The sequence below is a fragment of the Heterodontus francisci genome, chromosome 6 (genome assembly GCF_036365525.1).
Source record: "Heterodontus francisci isolate sHetFra1 chromosome 6, sHetFra1.hap1, whole genome shotgun sequence".
Classification (NCBI taxonomy): domain Eukaryota; kingdom Metazoa; phylum Chordata; class Chondrichthyes; order Heterodontiformes; family Heterodontidae; genus Heterodontus; species Heterodontus francisci.
This window is the reverse complement of record NC_090376.1, coordinates 86,630,791-86,652,374: the sequence shown is the minus strand read 5'-3', so window position 1 is coordinate 86,652,374 and position 21,584 is coordinate 86,630,791. Positions and strand designations below refer to the sequence as shown.

General features: G+C 42.9%; 1 protein-coding gene across 2 annotated transcripts in view; it reads left to right on the top strand.

Annotated features, from left to right (window-relative positions):
• The window catches only part of LOC137371420 (neutral amino acid uniporter 4-like), a 452,533-nt gene extending 431,397 nt beyond the window's left edge, over positions 1–21,136 (top strand). For both annotated transcript variants that reach the window (XM_068033991.1, XM_068033990.1), the window contains one exon: positions 10,986–21,136. In XM_068033991.1, the coding sequence (XP_067890092.1) occupies positions 10,986–11,305 (320 nt within the window). In that variant the 3' untranslated portion in view covers positions 11,306–21,136. The remainder of the gene's footprint in view (positions 1–10,985) is intronic.
• Positions 21,137–21,584: the final 448 nt, after the last annotated feature.

The window sequence follows — 21,584 nt, the reverse complement described above, 5'->3', positions numbered from 1 at the left end:
GCATTCAGACAAAGAGCCTTTAATTTTGTCATTTTCCCATTTTTCCCATCTCTGACACTATTTTCTGGTGGACTCTTATGTTTCTACGCTCTGTCCCTTTCTGTCACACTGTGGTTTTCATTACCCACATCATGACTCCCCACTGTTGCCTTGTCCTTTCTCTTTAAGTTCCTAAATTACCACCTAATGAACCCTCCCCCCTACCCCCCAACTATTTAGGTTAAAGCCCTATCCACAGCCCCAGTTATTCAGTTTTCCAGGACACTGGTCCCAGCGAGGTTCAAGTGAAGTCCATCCCAACAGAACAGCTCTCTCCTTCCCCAGTACTGATGCCAGTGCCCCATGAACTGAAACCCATTTCTCCCACATCAATCTTTGTGCCACGCATTCAATCCTCTGATCTTATTGACCCTATGCTAATTTGCTCATGGTTCAGGTAGTAATCCAGAGATTATTATATTTGTGGTTCTTTTTAATTTAGCCCTTAGCTGCTCATATCCCCCCAGCAGAACTTCTTTTTAGTCCTACCTATGTCATTAGTATCTACGTAAACCACCACAACTGGAACTTTCCCCTCCCACTCCAAATTCCTTTCCAGCCCCGAAAAGATGTCCTTAACCCTGGCACCGGGCAGGCAAAGCAACCTTCAGGACTCATACTCTCACTTGCAAACAACAGTACCTATTCCCTAACTGTACTGGCCCCTACCACTACTATATTCCTTTTTACTCCCACACTTGAATGGCCCCTGTATCACGGTGCTGTGGTCAGTTTGCTCATCCTTCCTGAGGTTCCTGCTCTTGTCTACACAGCCTGCAAGAACCTCATACCTGTTGGACAAGTGCAAGGGCTGAGGCTCCTCCAGTGTTACCTTCTGGATCCCTGTACCTGCCTCACTCGTAGTCACACTCTCCTGTCCCTGACCACGGACCAAATCTGAAGTATTTAACCTATGAGGTGTGCCTGCTTCCTGGAACAACGTGTCCAGGTAGTTTTCTCCTTCCCTGATGCATTGGGGTGTCCAAAGCTCAGACTCCAGCTCACCAGCTGCAGCTCCTTGAGCTGCAGACACTTACTGCAAATGTGGTTGTTGTACATCACACTGGTGTCCACCAGCTTCCACATGCTACAGCTGTAGCACCTCACCTGACCTACCATCTTTATTTTATTTTATTTTAAGTTAGTTTTCAAGTTTTGATATATCACTCAATTGTCTATAGTTTTTAATCTAGGCAATAACCTCATGCATGTTTGAATGTGTGTTTGGAAAAGCTGGATGCCTGGAATAAGACGAGTGTGTCTAATGAAAATAATGGTCATCCTGCTCCTATAATTTACTCTGAAAGAATGTGTAGTATCAGGTACTTAAATACTTGAAGGCAAAAAATTTGTAGGGTTGTGTGAAAAAGCAGGGGAGTGAGACTATTTGAGTAGCTCTTTCAAAGAGCTGGCTGACAGAGAATGCTGTACCATTCTATGATACTATGAGTTCACACAGCAAAAAAGGAGGTTGTCATTTTTCTACAAATCAAAGTCTGTATATGTAATGTCATGCTAGGCCCCACCTGCCAAGAATGAGGCACATTAATTTTGTCATGAACATTGATTTTAAAGTGTTACTGGAGCAAGAAATGTCTTGTTAAACAGATCAGCCGTGGCTGGAAAAGATATTTACATATTAACAGACAGTGCTTGTGTAGACAAAGGACCATTCCTTGACACATTCAGCCCACGATTGGATGTTGATCACCGGACAGTGAGAGGTTGGGGAAGCGCATTCCAGGGCCTGCTGGGGTGATGCAATCCACAGGGGCCAGGACTGGTTGGACCAGCTGATCACATGTCTAACTGGCTGTTCCAGGGATCTTTTGAACTAGCCACAGAGAGTTTGAACTCAGAAAGACTGTTTGCTCCTGGACTGAGAAGATCTCTCCTGTCTGCTCCCATCTGTTTCTCACAAGCCTCTGAATCCACTGAAGACACAGGAACTCCAAGAGAGAAAAGTCTCCTACAGCGAACAAAGTTTAAGAAGAATACTGGGCCCCAACTTAAAGCTAGATCTACCTACAATCAAGGACTGTACAGTAAGCTCGAAGAACCGTAACAAAAACTCTTCAGATATTGCCTCAAACCTTTCCACTTTATTTTTTCTTCTGCTCTTTTCTGTCTCTATTTGCAGGTGTGTATTGCGTATTCATGCTAGCGTGGGCGCATCGTATATCCGTAAGCGATAACTGAATTAAAGTTTAAGTTTAACAAATTTTAACTTTTCTTCCTCAAACCTAAGAAAGCCTGTTTGTGCTGGTTTATTTGCCTTATAATTGAAAAGTGGTGAACAAGGATTCACCAAGGGGGAGAGAAAAACACTTAAAATTAAAACCCTGTTAAGGTAAGACCAGGTGAAAGCTGAGAGGGACCCCTAGACACCTTTTTCACCTGGTCATAACAGAAATTTGGGGGCTACCATCCTGGATTTTACCCAATTACAAATGACAGAAATTGGAAGTGGGAAGTCAAATTGTTCTCAATGAAAAAGGAGCAAGATTTCAATACAGGTTTTCTTGTGGTTGTGTGTGCTAGAATACCAACATGTCTGTGACTGAAGCTAGTAACGCCCCAAGCCGGGGTGAAAAGTAACTTGGGATAAGTTAAAAGCACTGCCTATGGAGGAGTTGAGGAAAATGGCTGAGCAGTGTGGGGTCACTGTACGTGGCAAGGCTAGAAAGTCTGAACTCCTAAGGCTAATGGCCAACCATTTTTCCCTTGAATCTGAGGAAGCAGAAGCAGTGTTAGAAGCAGACCCCGACAGGTATTGTTAGCAAAGATACAATTGGAACAGAGAAAACTTGAATTAGAGGAGAAAGAAAGAGAGAGACAGGAGAGGGAAAAGGAGAGAGCCTTCCAGAAGGAATGTGAAGAAAAAGAGAGAGAGGAGAGAGAGAGAGAGAGAAAGAATGTTCTGGAAGGAATGCAAAGAGAGAGAGCTGAAGTGGCTTGAGTTAACTAGGGGGTGACAGAGTAACCCCAGTGAAAGCATGGCCAATATGGAGCAGCGTAATTCAGGGTTGAGTACAGAATTGTTAAGATTAGCTCAACTAATTCCAAAATTCATGAGGAAGATGTAGAAGAATTTTTGTGTCCTTTAAGAAACTGGAAAGGCAACTAAAATGGCCAGCTGAGACCAGGCCTCTTTTACTGCAAAGCAAGCTAGCGGGAAAAGCCCATGAGGTTTATTCCCTGTTGCCAGATGAGAGTTCATCAAATTATGAACTGACCAAAAATGCTATTCTCGGGGCATATGAATTGGTACCCGAAACCTACTGCCAAAAGTTTTGAACCCTCAGGAAGCAAGCTAATCAACCTCATAGTCCCACAACCCCGGACAGCCCGCTTCTACCTCCTTCCCAAAATCCACAAACGGGACTGTCCTGGCAGACCCATTGTGTCAGCCTGCTCCTGCCCCACTGAACTTATTTCTTCCTATCTAGACTCTATCTTTTCTCCGCTGGTCCAGTCTCTTCCCACCTACATCCGTGACTCTTCTGACGCCCGACGTCATTTTGACAATTTCCAGTTTCCTGGTCCCAACCGCCTCCTCTTCACTATGGACGTCCAATCGCTCTACACCTCCATCCCCCACCAGGATGGTTTGAGGGCTCTCCGCTTCTTCCTGGAACAGAGGCCCAACCAGTCCCCATCCACCACCACCCTCCTCCGCCTGGCTGAACTTGTTCTCACATTGAACAACTTCTCCTTCAACTCCACGCACTTCCTTCAAGTAAAAGGTGTCGCTATGGGTACCCGCATGGGTCCTAGTTATGCCTGTCTTTTTGTGGGATATGTCGAGCATTCTTTGTTCCAGTCCTACTCAGGCCTCCTCCCCCAACTCTTTTTCCGGTACATTGATGACTGTATCGGTGCCGTTTCCTGCTGCCGCCCCGAACTGGAAAACTTTATCAACTTTGCTTCCAATTTCCACCCTTCGCTCACCTTTATATGGTCCATCTCTGACACTTCCCTTCCCTTCCTCGACTTCTCTGTCTCCATCTCTGGGGATAGGTTGTCTACTAATATCCATTATAAGCCCACCGACTCCCACAGCTACCTCGACTACACTTCTTCACACCCTAGCTCCTGTAAGGACTCCATTCCATTCTCCCAGTTTCTCCGTCTCCGACGCATCTGCTCTGATGATGCTACTTTCCATGACGGTGCTTCTGATATGACCTCCTTTTTCCTCAACCGAGGATTTCCCCCCACTGTGGTTGACAGGGCCCTCAACCGTGTCCGGCCCATTCCCCGCACCTCTACCCTCACCCCTTCCCCTCCCTCCCCTCCGCAACACCCTGGTCCACTTCTCCATTACCCCCACCACCTCATCCCCGTCCCATGGCACCTTCCCCTGCAATCACAGGAGGTGTAATACCTGCCCATTTACCTCCTCTCTCCTCACTATCCCAGGCCCCAAACACTCCTTTCAGGTGAAGCAGCGATTTACTTGTACTTCTTTCAATGTAGTATACTGTATTCGCTGCTCACAGTGTGGTCTCCTCTACATTGGGGAGACCAAGCGCAGACTGGGTGACCGCTTTGCGTAACATCTCCGCTCAGTCCGCAAGCAGGACCCTGAGCTTCCGGTTACTTGCCATTTCAACACTCCCCCCTGCTCTCATGCTCACATCCCTGTCCTGGGATTGCTGCAGTGTTCCAGTGAACATCAACGCAAGCTCGAGGAACAGCATCTCATCTACCGATTAGGCACAGTACAGCCTGCCGGACTGAACATTGAGTTCAATAATTTCAGAGCATGACAGCCCCCCATTTTACTTTCATTTTTAGTTACTTTTTCTTCCTTTCTTTTAAATTCTTTTTTACATTTTTTACAATCTTTTTTTTGCATTTATTTCATTTCATCTTAGTTTGTTCAGTTTGCTTACCCACTTTTTTTTTCAGGTTTGCACTTGCTGTTGTTCAATATTCAGTGTATTAATACCTAATCTGTACTAATGCTTTGTCTTTCAACACACCATTAACATATTGTTTGCCTTTGCTCCGTGACCTTTTAGTCAGCTATGTGGCCTGGTCCAATCTAGACCTCCTTTGTTATCTCTTGCCCCACCCCCACCTCACTTGCTTATAACCTGTGACTTTTCTAATATTTGTCAGTTCCGATGAAGGGTCACTGACCGGAAACGTTAACTCTGCTTCTCTTTCCACAGATGCTGCCAGACCTGCTGAGTGGTTCCAGCATTTCTTGTTTTTATTTAAGCTAATCAAACTTATCTGGAGTTCGAAAGAAGTAAGCAGTTGGCTTTTGACCAGTGGCTGAGGGCTCTTAAAGTATAGCTCAGCTTTGAGAATCTCAGGGAAGTAATGCTGTCAGAGGAATTTAAGCACTCACTCCCACTGTCCATAAAGACCCATGCAGAGTAGCAGCAGGTCCAGAGAGCCCAGCAACCGGCCGTTCTGGCCGATGAGTTTGCTTTAATTTATAAGTCGATTTCCCAGGAGAGAACCTTTCCTAATCAACCCTGTAAATCTGAAAGAGAAAAAGGATGGGAAGGTGATAGGAGCCCAAGGAGCCCTAGGAGAGAAAGGAAAGCAGGAGACACAGGGGGGCTGTCCTCTGGCCAAAAAGGAAGGTTTGTGAGCAAGAGTGAGACCTAGAGCCCTGTGTGCTTCCATTGTAATAAAGCAGGGCACTTCACAGCTGAATGCTGGAAACTAAAGGGAAAACCTGTAGGATTAATCAGGGCACACCAGCTCAGTGAAGATGGGACCCCGAAGGAAAGCACAGCAGAACAAGCTGCGGCTTTAACTGCAGTAAGAGTGCAACCCAGGAAGCTTTCTACTGCAAGTGCAGGAAAATTTAATAGGATTCCTGAAGGTTATCAGGGTTTTGTGTCTGAAGGGAAAGTAACACCAAACCCCTGGAGTGGGGGAAGCAAGCCCATTGTAATTCTCAGGGACACAGGGGCTACTAGATGCCTTCTACTGGGAAAAGGCCTGACCCTTCCCCCAGAGAGTGCACAGAACACCAGAATAGTGGTGAATGGTGTTGGAGGGCAGTCTATACCTGTACCTGTACACTGGCTGCACCTGGACTGCGACCTAGTTTCGGGACCGGTGACGGTAGAGATTGTCCCTAGTTTGCCTGTGGATGGGGTTGACCTGCTCCTAGGTAATGCTCTGGCGGGGATGAAGGTGGTAGCACCCCAGTAGTGAAAGAGAGACCGCAGGAGGTCAGAGAGAAAGGTTAGTGGCAGGAGACAGACCCCTGCAGTTTCTCTGAATGTGTAGTGGATCAGGCCATGATCAAACCAGCTCCCCCAGAGGAGACTGAATTCACACTGAAGGCAAGCAAGCCCATAGTAATACTCCTGCTGAGTATTTCCAGCATTCTTGATTTTATTTCGGATTTCCAGCATCTGCAGTATTTTGCTTTTACTATAGCACTGCAGGCAGATGACCAGGTCTGTCTGTCTGAGACCTTCTTTGGAAAGTTAGGAGACCCAGGGAATGAATTAAATGGATTTTCCCTAGGGGACGCCTAGCAAGTCGACCCAGTATTGTGAGAGTTAGCACAGGGTGCCCAGTCTGAAAGTGAAGCAGAGGGAATCCCTGATTGTTACTATTTAAAGAATAAGGTACTGATGAGGAAATGGAGTTCTCCTCACAGACCTGAGAGCAAGGAGTGGGCAGTAGTTCACCAGTTAGTGATGCCGCAGGGGTACCGGAGAGAAATATTAAGAAGGGTCCATGAGACTACAGTACAGTACATGCCAGTATAAGAAAGACCAAAGCCCGCATAAGACAGCAGTTTGACTGGCCAAAACTCCACAAAAGATGTGGTGGAGTACTGCAAGAGTTGCCACATGTGCCAGGTTGAGGGGAAACCCCAACCTACAGTGAAACCTGCACCCCTAAGTCCTGCACTGGTATTAGGAGGACCCTCCAGCAGAGGGCTGATGAACTGCAAGGGACCCCTGCCAAGAAAGGGGACAGACCGGCACACGGCTGGTAAAAGTTTAGGAAACAAAGAGGGAAAAATGACCAAGAGGGCAGGTCAAAGGAAGTCAGGGAGGAGTCCCAGATGAAAACACTTACTGTCCGGTCAGCCAATCCTGGAAAATGTAAAAAATTAGGCCCCACATCCTCCTACATAAATGCAGACTCCAGAAGCACCCCACCAGAGTTGCTAACAACATTTACAGGAACCTGGAGAGACAAAGAAAGACATTCTGCTCTTTTCTGTCTCTATTTGCATGTGTGAATCGCGTATGCAGCTAGCGTGGGCAATTCGTGTATATGCAGGCATTAACCGAATTAGAGTTTAAGTTTAATAAATTTTAACTTTTCTTCTTTTAACCGAAGAAAATCTGTTTGTGCTGATTTCTTTGAAAAGCGATGAACAAGGATTCACGAAGGGGGAGCTAAAAACACAGTGTGTTTAAAAATAAAACCCTGTTACAGTAAGACCAGGTGAAGGCTGAGAGGGACCCCTAGACACCTTTCTCACCTGGTCGTAACAGTAAGCAGTATTATTCTGACAGCAGTACATATGGCATCGGACCCAGCAAACACTTGTTGAGCCTTGAAAGTCTTTGTACCTGTTCATTTCCTTTCTTCCTGGAATTGACCACTCATTCTAATGAGGAATTAGTCATGTTCAAAAAAGGTCAGCACTTAAGAGACATTTAGTCGCCTTTCGTCAATGCATCTCCTCGTATCCCATTGTACAAATCAGTTTGACACAGCGCTCATTCAGAATTTGCATTTCTTAGGTTATATGAAGTGCTGATACATGTGTGTCGGTCGGAATACCTGCTACCTATTTGAAACAATCTCAGTAACGTAGAACTGCTAACTAAGCAAAGCTTCTATCTGAAGTATATTCAGAATTCTCTAGATGTTTAAACATACTGGAGATCATACATATAGTAAAGTCTACAAAGTCAACATCCTGTCAAATATAGGAACCGTTGAAATGAAAACTGTTAATAAGAGCCTCAATGATTCAGTACTCTAATGTTGGGCCACATAGTGTGAGGTTGACAATCTTTGTTCTGATTTTTCACAAATTGCTGATTCACATTATTCGGTAAATAAGTTGAATGTGTATTAACAAGCAACTGATTGACTAAAGATAATGGCCGGGTTAATGGGTCGGGTTTTGGAAGTGGGAGAGGATTTATGGAATGCATGGGGTTTTAGCTGAGCTTGATTTTTTTTGACAGTTTCCCTGCCCAGAAGCCAGTCTGATTAACAGACGGCTGGGTGGAGAATGTTCCAGAAAAGACCACAATTCAGGAACAGATAAGTTTAATTTATGTCGAAGGTGGAGATCGAGGGGTGGGCAGAGCATTATTTAGTAGGTGGTGTGGAAGATCAGAGAGAGGTCATTGGGGGATTGGCGAACAGAGTCAGAGGTGGGGTGGGGGGCGTGGTTAGAGAGAGATCGGGGGTCAGAGTTCTGTCGAATTGGGGAGATACAGCCTCCTTAAAAGGTTTCAGTGACCAACCCGCCTCCTGGGAGCAGGTTGGTTGTCTGACCGTTCTGCACCCGTTCTGCCTCAAGTAAAAACAGAGAGGCATAGGTACTAGTGGATAGGGATCAAATTCTGCCTATGCTGCCTATTCTGCCTCCTATCACTATTGTGGAATGCCTGATTCTCCTCTTCCATCTCCGAGGCTAAGGGAGACCTCATTGGTTTACAACCCTGTATCACTAAATTGAAAAAAAAACAAATAAATTTTAATAAACTTAAAAAGACATGTAAAAAAACCTTAAAAAGCATACTCCTTAAAAAACATATTACCTGCAGTTTGCTCCAGGTCCATTAAGCTCTGCCAAGCCCTTAGCCCACAATCGCCTCTTCAAATGCAGTGTTCTATTTAGCAGGTGGCTGTAGAGGATGAAGATTAGCTGTTTTGGTAAAACATAATTTCCTGCTATTATTTACATCCTGGGTGAGTCATTGCTAGACTTTCTTCAAGGCTACTTTATCCTGCATAACTTTGGACACCCAAAGCAATACTCCTAGAAGATTTGATCAGTACTCTATATAAATTGTTAGCTTTTTATATTGTATTCCTCTAATAATGAAGTGCAGCATTCCATAAGCATGTTAAATCACTTTTTACACCCCAAGCTTGCTTTTAGTGGTCTAAATACTTGGACTCTTAAATTCCTTTGTTCACCTATCCCCACACACTACCCTATTTACATTGTGCTCCCATTTTTATGCTCGACGGTATTACCTCCCACTTTGCTACATTAAACTGCATCTGTTATTGTTGTACTATTTGTCTAATTTATCTATGCCCTTTTCCAATTTTCTGCTCTTATTATTATACATCTTAGCATAGTATTGTGTGAAAACTGGTACTCTACTCCCAAATTGAGATCATTTATAGACAGTGAAACATTCAGATCCCAGCAGATATCACCTAAAGTTGCCCACCAATCCAAACTCTATGATTCCTAGCTCCCAACCAGTTTCCTACTCATATTACTTTGCCTTCCATTCTATGCACATTAATCTTAACCAGCAATCTATTCTGTGTAACCTTAGCAAATGTCTTCTGAAAATTCCTGTATATGACATCCCAAGCCTCAGTACCTCCCAGATCCCTGCATCATTTGCGCCCATATTGTCAATCCATATTGTAACGGGTTACATGCCCCTGTTATAGACTATCACTGAGCAAACTGAAACTGAAGATACTGAGAATCACTATTATTTATTTTTGTTAGTTTTGTTTCCTTTTACTATGGTTAGCAATGGCAAAAATATTTGAATTTATTTGTTGTTGTTGATTTATCTTGTGAATGGTGTGCTGCCAGATATTTACAGGAAGGGAGTGGGGTTGTGTGTTTGCCAGATGGAAAACTGAAAATGCCAGGAAGGTGGATTTCCTCATGACGGTATCTTATCAGTTTTTACTCTGTTTCCTGGCCAGCAGCCAGCCAGATATAGATGTCTGAAAAAAGGAATGGGATAATATGATGGGCAGGGAAGATGGACTGGTGATCTTCACCTAACTCAACTGTGCTACATTGCTATCAAATAACTTGTGATTGATGCCACAGTCCTCAGCACCAAATTCATTTTTTTTTTAAATTGCTAATTTTCACAGGCAAGTCAAAGGCCACCAGGAACGCTACAGTACAACAGGCTGTCAATTTGCATCAGTAAATCTCTGCACCCACTGTTGACCAACTTCCCTTTCTTTCCCTTATGGAATCAGACACCTTTAAAGGTGCGCATTCTGACCTGCCTGATTTTCTAATATTTGCTGCATCCAGACAATTCTGTGCCACTGGCTGCAGACCTAAGAACATGTATTTATATATGCTTAAGTTCTGTGATTTTTTGAGACCCACAGGCCTAGACATTGGTTAACCCTGAGCCCATTTTACAGTCATGGAATAGGAAGCTAAGCATCCAATATGGCAAGTGGCATGCGTGCACAATTAAAGCAAGTAATGAGCTACCCACTATATTGGTAAAGACTGAAGTATAGACGTCCAGGGACCATGCCAGAAACAGATGTTATGTCCTCTGCATGTGACATAGAGGGCTGATGCCTGTTTTTGGATCCCTTCCCGAAATTGGGTTGTCATGAACACAGGCGTTGTTCCGCATGCCCAGTTCGTGCTGGTAGGCCACACTACTCAATTTTACTCCCATAATCTTCTGAGTTGGAAGTGAGAGTACTACAAATTGAGTCAAGCTTTCACCTGGTGACAAAAGCTGTATTCTAATTTCTTTAAGCAGTCAGATAGAGTTTTAAGAATTCTAAATATATGTTCCTTGGTTCTACAGCATGCTTTATATGTGTTCCTTTTAATATCTGGTAAATGTATAAAATATTTTGTACAATTATTGATGTACTGAATAATGTTTATATATATATATATATATGTATATACTTAACATCTTTTGATTAAATTCTGTCCATCCTTTCTTTTTTTTGCCCAGGTGCCACTGCTATGTTAATTCCACATCTTGATTTAGTAATTTCATTTGTTGGAGCAGTCAGCAGTAGTGCTCTGGCCCTCATCTTTCCCCCTTTGCTGGAGATCATCACTTTTTCTGGAGAAGGAATCTCTGTCTGGTTGCTTCTGAAGGACATCTTTATAGCACTGATAGGAATCATTGGCTTTTTGACTGGAACATATGTGACTATTATGGAAATCATCTACCCAGAGACAGCATCAGTAATTAAACCTACCACCGGCCCTTCCATCAACTTCAACTCTACTGTACTGAATTCTTGGGCCAATAGTTCAAGTTCATGAGCAAAAGGTACTTTAGACCTGCTACATTTAGAGGAATTGTGGAAATTATCTACAACTGTATTTTATATAACTATGGAGTTAAAATGGAAATACTACATTGAGTATTTAAGCTCTTCACTGCAATTCCAAAGCTTTTACACACTAACATGTAAAACCTAATAGTTGTTGAGAATCTGGTTGTGGCTGCTTTGTAAGTTCTTTTTGTTTGTTTTGAAAATGTTCAATGCAATGGGCTTTCTTTGCTTAACACACATTTTTTGCCGCCTCTCCCCTCCTATCCTCTGACAATACTGCTCTTTGGCCATTGTAAAATATATGTAGATGACATAGTTTGACTTGCAGACCAGTATTCCTCTCTCCTTGTTGGGAAATGTGTATCTTCTGCTCAGCACCTTTCTTAGGCTATGCTGAGGTTAGGAACCTAAGAGTCAGGGAGTTGTAAACATAAATCAATGACGTAACATTCCTTGGTGCAGTGCATGATATATTTCATCCTTGTATTTGTGTCTCATTGTTTTATCCATAGAAATTTAATGCAAAAACATATAGATTTGCATACAGAAAATGAGATATAGGGGCTTGAAAATGTTCTAACACAACCCTTATTTCCTCCCCTCTGATTCTGTCGTTTTGTGAATAAACAGTATAATACCAGCCCCTTCAGAGCATAAGCCATAAGCACAACAGCGGAACACCCAACCCAGCAATAAGCAACTGGTGAACTGAAAGGGATTAGTGTGATTAAGATTTTGTATCAATTCAAAGGTGCTCTGCTGACCTCCTCGACTGCTTCACTTCCCCAAAATAAAATGTTATAAATTAAATTTGGCAACACATGAGATCTGGTTCTATTCAGTAGCCTTCATGTGAATATCACAAACAGGTTCAAAGCTGACATGTTGTCAGCCCAGCAGCTCCAGCTGAAGCTTGCTACACTCCAGTTCCTAGGCCTGTGGTTTGAACTGAAGCTTCAAATGACATTTGTATGTGGATATTAACAATTGGAAAGTTTTCAAGTTCCCACTTGGACCCCAAGATAGAGCATGCAGTAGTGGCTCTACCTTGGGAGGAAAGGCTGGAAATCATCAAGGAATTGTATTCTATCCCATGTTGCTAACATTGATACCACTTACTAAGGTCCTCAGCTTCACTGGTCCCACATAGCAGCCTCAAGGAGGTTTGAAGGCAACAAAAATAGGAATATTAAAAGGAAAAAAAGATAAACACAAGCATAGACAAGACCTGCAACTGTTTTATTGAGCTCTAATTCTTTAACGGAAAGCACAATTTTCTGTAATCCATATAAAATCCTCCTTGTAACAAGCTGTTCTTTATTGATCCAAAAGACGTTTAAGAAAGGAGGTGTACTATGCAAAAGGAAATCAAACCTGACAAAGGGAACAAAGAGGAAGCAAAATGTAGATTTCTGAATATAAATACAAATTTTATAATTGCAAAAAATGTAGCACTCTATTAAAATGTTGTTGTAGATGGGACTATGAGACACCTAGAGGAACTGGGGATGTACAATAGGTTTAAGTATTTCCATCCTAAATTAGCAAGATAGTCTTACCTCTAATAAGAAAATATCTAACAGATATTTGAGTGTGTGGAACTTTCTCACATAATGAATAATGAGAGTCAAATTTAGTTAGTTTGGAAATAAGACAGCATGGAGACATCCACCTGCTTAAGCATTCAATCTAGTTCATATTTTTACAAATGACAGGTATTAGTAATTGCCACTCATTCTGGCAAATTGAAGTTTGGAGGAACTGTATTTGTTCATTCTAAAACCCACCCACAACAGTCAGGAAGGAGGCTGCACCAGAGTTAGTCTCTGGTTAATGATGTTAAACTGTTTGTGGGCACTTATGCCTATTTCTGGCCATATTGACTGTTCCAGCAGAGTTCAAAAATTGTGGAGAGTTAATTCTGGACTGTAGGATAATCTCTGTCCAGGGGCTCATGAACAAAGTTACTCTGCTAGGAGTGTGTGGTTCAGTCTGCAATTGTGGAAAAGTAATGAACCAGAGTGCTGAGACTAACAGCAGCTGGAGAAGAGGGTGTAGGAGGGGAAGACACAGGAGGACGTACACGACACCAGTCTACAGGAACAGGACAGCTTACTTGTGGTAAACTAATGAGCCGGGCTTTGCTTCACCAGGGATGCTGTGACAGAGCCAAATGCACAAATGAAGCCCGCAACAGGTCATATCCTCATTGCCTGTAGCTCTGAAGGTTACCGTGGCACTGAAATGTCATAGAGTCATTTACGGCACAGAAGGAGGCCATTCGGCCCATCAAGTCCATGCCGCCTCTCTGTGGAGCTATGCTGTCAGTCCCACTCCCCGGCTCAATCCCCGTAGCCTTGCAAGCCTATTTCTTAGGTGGCCATCCAACTTCCTGTTGAAGTCATTGATCATCTCCGCTTCCACTGCCCTTGTCTATGCTCAGGGCCATTGCAAGCTGCAACTGGTAACATTAATAGCGTCAGTCAATTTGTAGTGCATTTCTGTGTCAATCAGGGAGAGTCATAGAGTCATTACAGCACAGAAGGAGGTCATTCAGCCCATCAGCTTTCAGTAGAGCAATCCAGTCAGTCCCATACCTCCACGCTGTCCCTGTAGCCCCACAATTTATTTCCTCAAGTGTCGATCCAATTTCCGTTTGAAATCATTCATCATTTTCGTTTACACCACCCTTGTAAGCAGCGAGTACCAGGTCATTACCACTTGCTGCATAAAAACGTTCTTCCTCACATCCCCGCTGGAGTTCATGTCCGAAACCTGAAATCTGTGTCCCCTTGTCCTTGTACCATTAGCTAATGGGAACAGTTATTTTTTGTCTACCTTATCTAAATCTGTCATTACCTTATAAACCTCTACCAAATCTCCCCTCAATCTCCTTTGCTCCAAGGAGAACAACCCCAGCTTCTCCAACCTAACCTTGCAGCTAAAATCTCTTATCCCTGGGATCATTCTGGTAAATCTACACTGCACCCTTTCAAGGACCCTCATATCTTTCCTAAAGTGCAGTACCAGAACTGGATGCAACACTCTAGCTGTGGCCTAACCAGAGCTTTATAAAGGTTCAGCATAACTTCCCTGCTTTTGTATTCAATACTTCTATTTATGAAGCCCAAGATCCCATATGCTTTGCTAACTGTTCTCAATATGTCCTGCCACCTTATAGGATCTATGTACATGAACCCCAAGGTCCATCTGTCCCTGTACACTGTAGAACTATGCCATTAAATCTATATTGCCTCTCCCTATCCCTTCTGCCAAAATGCATCACCTCACACTTCTCTGTATTAAATTCCATCTGCCTCAGGTGACTGATGTGCTCCTCAATAAGTAAAACAAATTCACTTTCCTCACTGGAGCACCAAAGCAAGAAGACAGGGCTCTGGGTCTCACTAAGATAGCACGATTCCCCCAGGTGTAGGGCATAATTACCTACACCCGTATAGCCTTGCTTCTCATCAAGAAACTGGAATGTACATGAACGGAAAGGATTTCCACTCACTAAACAGTAGAAACCCGATCACAGGTGAAGAGGAGCACGACAATCAGAGTCAGTCTGTTATGGAGTGCCGATTGAGCAAACAATTGACATCTTGAAACAAAGGTTCCACTGTCTGGATAGATCTGAAGGTGATATCAAAGAACAAAAGAACAAAGAACAGTACAGCACAGGAACAGGCCATTCGGCCCTTCAAGCCTGCGCCGATCTTGATGCCTGTCTAAACTAAAACCTTCTGCACTTCCGGGGACCGTATCCCTCTATTCCCATCCTATTCATGTATTTGTCAAGATGCCTCTTAAACGTCGCTATTGTACCTGCTTCCACCACCTCCCCCGGCAGCAGGTTCCAGGCACTCACCACCCTCTGTGTAAAGAACTTGCCTCGCACATCCCCTCTAAACTTTGCCCCTCGCACCTTAAACCTATGTCCCCTAGTACCTGACTCTTCCACCCTAGGAAAAAGCTTCTGACTATCCACTCTGTCCATGCCACTCATAACTTTGTAAACCTCTATCATATCACCCCTCCACCTCTGTCGTTCCAGTGAAAACAATCCGAGTTTATCCAGCCTCTCCTCATAGCTAATGCCCTCCAGACCAGGCAACATCCTGGTAAATCTCTTCTGTACCCTCTCCAAAGCCTCCACGTCCTTCTGGTAGTGTGGCGACCAGAATTGCACGCAATATTCTAAGTGTGGCCTAACTAAAGTTCTGTACAGCTGTGCATGACTTGCCAATTTTTATACTCTATGCCCCTACCGATGAAGGCAAGCATGCCGTATGCCTTCTTGACTACCTTATCCACCTGCGTTGCCACTTTCAGTGACCTGTGGACCTGTACGCCCAGATCTGTCTGCCTGTCAATACTCCTAAGGGTTCTGCCATTTACCGTATACTTCCCACCTGTATTAGATCTTCCAAAATGCATTACCTCACATTTGTCCGGATTAAACTCCATCTGCCAAAGTCTCCAACCGATCTATATCCTGCTGTATCCTCTGACAATCCTCATCACTATCCACAACTCCACCAACCTTTGTGTCGTCCGCAAACTTACTAATCAGACCAGCTACATTTTCCTCCAAATCAATTATATATAATACAAACAGCAAAGGTCCCAGCACTGATCCCTGCGGAACACTACTAGTCACAGCCCTCCATTCAGAAAAGCACCCTTCCACTGCTACCCTCTGTCTTCTATGACCGAGCCAGTTCTGTATCCATCTTGCCAGCTCACCTCTGATCCCGGGTGATTTCACCTTTTGTACCAGTCTGCCCTGAGGGACCTTGTCAAAGGCTTTACTGAAGTCCATATAGATAACATCCACTGCCCTTCCTTCATCAATCATCTTCGTCACTTCCTCAAAAAACTCAATCAAGTTAGTGAGACACGACCTCCCCTTCACAAAACCATGCTGCCTCTCGCTAATAAGTTCATTTGTTTCCAAATGGGAGTAAATCCTGTCCCGAAGAATCCTCTCAAATAATTTCCCTACCACTGACGTAAGGCTCACCGGCCTGTAATTTCCTGGATTATCCTTGCCCTGGTTGCCCTGAAAGAGTCTCCAGAATCATTGTCATTTGCTGCATGCTCCCTAATTTTGCCTTGCAAAGGGAGCAACTCTTAGAATCACCTGGGGGTGAGAAAGAACTGGTGGTGGAGGAACAAGAAATCGAGCTTCCCAAGGAAGGGCAGGCGCCACTAATCCTGCCAGCTGGCAGAGATTTATAGCGAAACAGCACCAGTGAATACTTTGGTTGAATCATCCCTATCCTCCTGCACCAACAATCACTTCTACTATCAGATCCAGTCCTTGCGCACTGAATGCTCTCCACTTCAACACCAGCAAGGGTATTGTTACCCTTTCATAAGGCATAGTTAAACACACACCAGCCCAAAGAAACAGTGCACGATAACAAAGTGGTCCAAAATGGTTCATCTTACAATTCAGAACAAACAAATTATAAAACAAGAGGTCATCCTAATGTAAGCCACTACTGCCTGTCTTAAGTATTCTTTTAGCTAATCTGGTGCTCCTGCAATATGCTATCCCAGTGGCTATGAACACAGTAACTAGTTTAGGGGGCTGGCAAGGGAGCAGGCTTGCTGTTATTCTGAGACTGGACAGCATGTACTTCGTCCATGACGCCACGGCTATTCACATGCGGCCGTGCCTCAGCAGTCCAACTGCCTGCATGAGAAAAGAAGTGCAGGAGTGATGTGATGGTTTGGAAGCCCCAATCTGTGCTGTACTTCATGCCTTATAAGGTGGAGGAGATGTTGGAACCCAGAGCCAGAAGAACAGCCAACACCAAAGGCTCCATAACTGAGAGTCTTGCTACAATGTTCGGTGATGATCACACACTCCATTGCTAACTGCATTGATTCCAAGCCTTGTGCAATGATCCTACACAAATTGGGAGATGGCTTCCTCTAAACTATCCAACATGCGAAGGCTCCTCAGCAGGCAGCTTGATGCATCGAACATTTGGTGGTGCACAGCCATCAAGTCGTCTTCTATACACTGGAATCTTGAAGTCATCATATGTATCATTTACAACAGGGTTACGATGCAAGCTCGTCTTCCAGTAAGCTGTTTCTTGGACTATCTTAAACCACTGCTCTTGCTTCTGCGCACTTGAGCTAAGTGATGCTGAGTACACACCCCTCTAACTGATCCTCTAAATCATGCGTGATGATCATTTCTGAGCTGGTGCCTGCAAGGATAAGGTCGAGTAATGATGTCTCGCCAGGATGGCCATCCTCTTTCTCTGCTGCAACTGCACCCGTTGCTTGTGATGGACCTGGATAGATGGGTTATCAGAAACAACTGAGTGGCAGCAGCACTTTTGTCATGCATTGTGTATGAAGGAAAAAATTCAGTAAGAAGAGAAACAGAGGGTAAGATGGCAGAACACCTTGAACAGCATATTCTCCAGCCTTGACAATTGTGATGCTCTTGATGTGCCCTCTGACCACTAGTTCCAGTGCAGCCCCTTTCAATGGGCACAGACTTGTGGAGATAGCGGCCCTCCACCTGTATTTTTCTATTGTTTGGCATTGTATGCCAGTCTTTCCTGCAAGCAGAAAGGGAGTTCGATAGTGTGTAGCATGCTGGAAGGTTGTGATGCCTGTCAGCATAGTATAGTGTGGATGTTACATGAAAGATGCCACAGGTGTGGGGTGAGGGGGTGTAATTGTGATGATGGTAAGAGCTGCAGAGTGTACCAGTAGCACCAGTAGAAGATTAAGTGAAGTGTATTGCTGTGATTGGACGAGAGTGATGGGAAGTGGGGGAGGGAAGACTAGAGCTATGTGTGGTGCAGGCACAGAGAGTAAGTATGATGTGAGTAGGTGTTTTACTTAGCAACTCTGGTCAGATCATTGAATTTCTTGGGACATTATAGTCATGCCCTAGGCGCAGTGCTCCTTGCATTAACCTGCTCTGTCAACTCTGACCACTGCTGTCTATTTGCCTTGGCACTCTTCTCTTGTCGGCTGGAAAGAGCAGCTGCCATTCCAGGTCACCTCTTCCACAAGAACCTGGAGAATGGTGTCTAAAAATTGAGGTACCTTATAGAACATGTCCGAGTGTCTTTTTCGCTTTATAACAACGATGAAAAGAAATGTTGCAAAGTATCCAAAGTGCGCCTCCCCTTTAAATGATGCTGGCTGTCTTTAAATGGCATCACTGCTATCCAATTTCCAACCCACCCACAATCGGCAAGTTGCCAATAAACAACATGAGTTGTGCTGTCAGCTCGCTAATCATAATCAACTGAGTCATGAGCATCAGTTTTCCTCTTGCTGATATCATAGGGTGCATTTTGCACTCATTTTCAGCACAAGTTGAGTTTCACCTCTATGGTTCCCACAGAAAATTGCATAGTAACTTGATTTTCCACCAATTTATAAGAATGGCATTTTACTTTTCACATTTTTGCCTGGAATTTCTGTGGAGGTTCTCTGATAGCCGTTTGGTGGAATCTCTGGAGCAACAGTAGAACATTGGGAGAATCCCACATACATTCAGGGCTATTATCTAAATTGCCTGACCAATAAAAATAATAAGGGCAAAGCTAGAGTAGCCATTAAACACTCATAATATGTCTTCTCAAGTTGGACACCTGATTTTCAACATTCAAATTATTTAATAAATATTGAGAACAATCACTGATTTAATGGTAATTATGTAATTGAGGGTGCGTTTTCTTATTACTGCTGATCTGCCTAAAGGGAGTGTCAATTCAAGAGTTTATTATTTTAAGCACTTAATGTTTTACTGGTCTTTAAAACCAATACAAGCTTTTAATATGTTAAAGTAGAGTAGCGCAAATTTGTAGGTCCAGAAAAATGACCACAGATGCTAGTCTGATGGTCATGCAAGGATTGTGATTACCGTGGAACTCTGACACAGCCATGATAAATTTGATGTGGTTCAGGGGAGGGGCACCAACAAGGGAGGCCTTTGGCAGTGGGGACTGTGCCGATGGTGCCTTCCCTGTTACAGACTTCAGGAATTCAGTGGGGTGCTTTTCAAGCCAGGGTGACATGCCGAGATCCCCTTAAGATAGGAATCAGCTTTGAAAGTTTTGGGAGTAAAGTTTCTACCCGGATATTTAAGAGTCTAGCAGCTGTGACCTTCAATTGGGGCCCAGTTATGCCCTTCACAAGGCTGTCACACTTTATCTCATTGAGGCATACTACTGTCCAGACTTGCTTTGGGTCAAACTGAAGCCAAGCAAGCAGTAGCTCCCAGCGTAGGGTGTCTCTGCCCTTCCAGCCCCAACCCCTCTATTCTGGAGACCATGTTTGGAACAGACAGAGGTTCTACCTTAGATAATAGCTCTTGGAATTCATCTGGATCTGACCTATTTTCTGGGTCTTCCACTGCCTTTCTGCTAGATTTGCAGCAGAGGTATACCAGAAGGCCCATCCTTTTGGAGCTATACAGTTTTACTGAGAGACACAGCTGGAAAGGAGGTATATTGGAGTAGCTTTGTTGTGAGAATTTCAACCTGGAATTGTTAAAACAGTATAGAAATGTTGTTTATTATTTTCACTGTCACTATGGACATCATGTGAATGAGAAAATAAATTAAACTGAAACACAATAACACTGTACACTGAATAATAACAGGTATAAATCAGCCCCAAGATAATTAATTTTCTGGCACTTGATAAGATAAGCAATATGTGGAATATAACATAATTTCTGATTGCTGATGTTATTGATGAAGATTGATGTAACATATAATTGACAGTTCACATATGTGAAAACAAAAATAATGTTGTTTTACATATTTGGGGAATCAGAGTTAACTCTCAGCAATAGTATGCAGTTTTCTAGAATTCTTTTAAAATTGAATTTATAGTTCTGCCAGGACTGCAGTACCCACAGAATAAACTATATATCTGTCCCAATATGTTAAGTTGTAGGCATGTGGAAAAGCAACATAATTCAAACTTTCCTACAAGCCATTTGCACAGGTGAAGGAATTACTATAGCTGTCAAAGGCAAGTTATCATTTGTTGTGGTCTATCATTGCAATATACATCATATATATTCCTCGGACGAGCACAACAATGACTCATTAGATTCTTTTAATGTATTACAATTATCGGTACAAATTTGATTATCAACATAAATACTAAATGTAAAAATAAAAAACTGGAAATATAAGATATCACCATTTTTTGAATCCTCCTAAATAGCTTTCACATTCTGGTATTTTTTTCTTGCAAAGATCTTCCCATACAGATACATCTACATATATTTCATTGTCTGTATCTCTGGTGTCATCCTCCATGAACAGTTGTACAGCCCAGTTTAATCATATTGTATTATTTCATGCAATACTAGGAAAATACTAATATTGACCAGAGTGAAAATATATGTATCAATTTATTTTGGTTCATTCCGATACTTGACTGTTTTAAAGGCTTCATTACATACGGGCACTGGTAGCAAAGTCAACTGTTTACCTATAATGCCATACTAAAATGTTTACTTTTAACCTGATAAGATGTTAGGACTCAATGACAGACTAGTTCATCAAAATCATGCTATATATTGTTGACCTGTCTGATCAGATGAACTGTTTGTGTCTACAGACCTCTGTAATGTGATGATGTAGTAATAGTGCACTGCAGCAGAGAAAGTGCACTATATCTGATAATTGGTAAACTTTTTTGAAAATGATTTAATATGTTCGAAGACTTCTATGTAAAATATTTTTGGAAGATTTCAAATATATTTGCTTTTGTAAAATGTCATATTTCGAACTGTCATGGTTTATTAGTGTCGCAACATAATTACAATAAATATTGTTTGCCTATTCACAGAACTTACAAACGAGACACAAAAAATCATTTTTGTTAGATCATGGCTATAGAAGTTTATTTTCTTGTCTACTGATTATTGAAGAATGTGATTTGAGGTCCAAAACCAATCCAATCCAAACAGGATAGATGGTTAGTTGAAGCTAAAACTGAACTGTTACTACAAATGCTTGGCTGTAGATGTTTATAATAAATATTTTTTCATAGATTAATCAGTGAAGTCATCAAGCTACTGCAGTAGGTCTTTCTAAGACTAGTGTGGTGATACAGCAATCATAAGGTAGGAAGTCTACAGATGGGGAATGGGGATTACGATTCAAAACATCTGTGATATAATGTGGAATTGTTCATGACAGATGAAAGAAATAGTTCAGTATAGAATAAAATTCCTATGCAAATTCTTATGG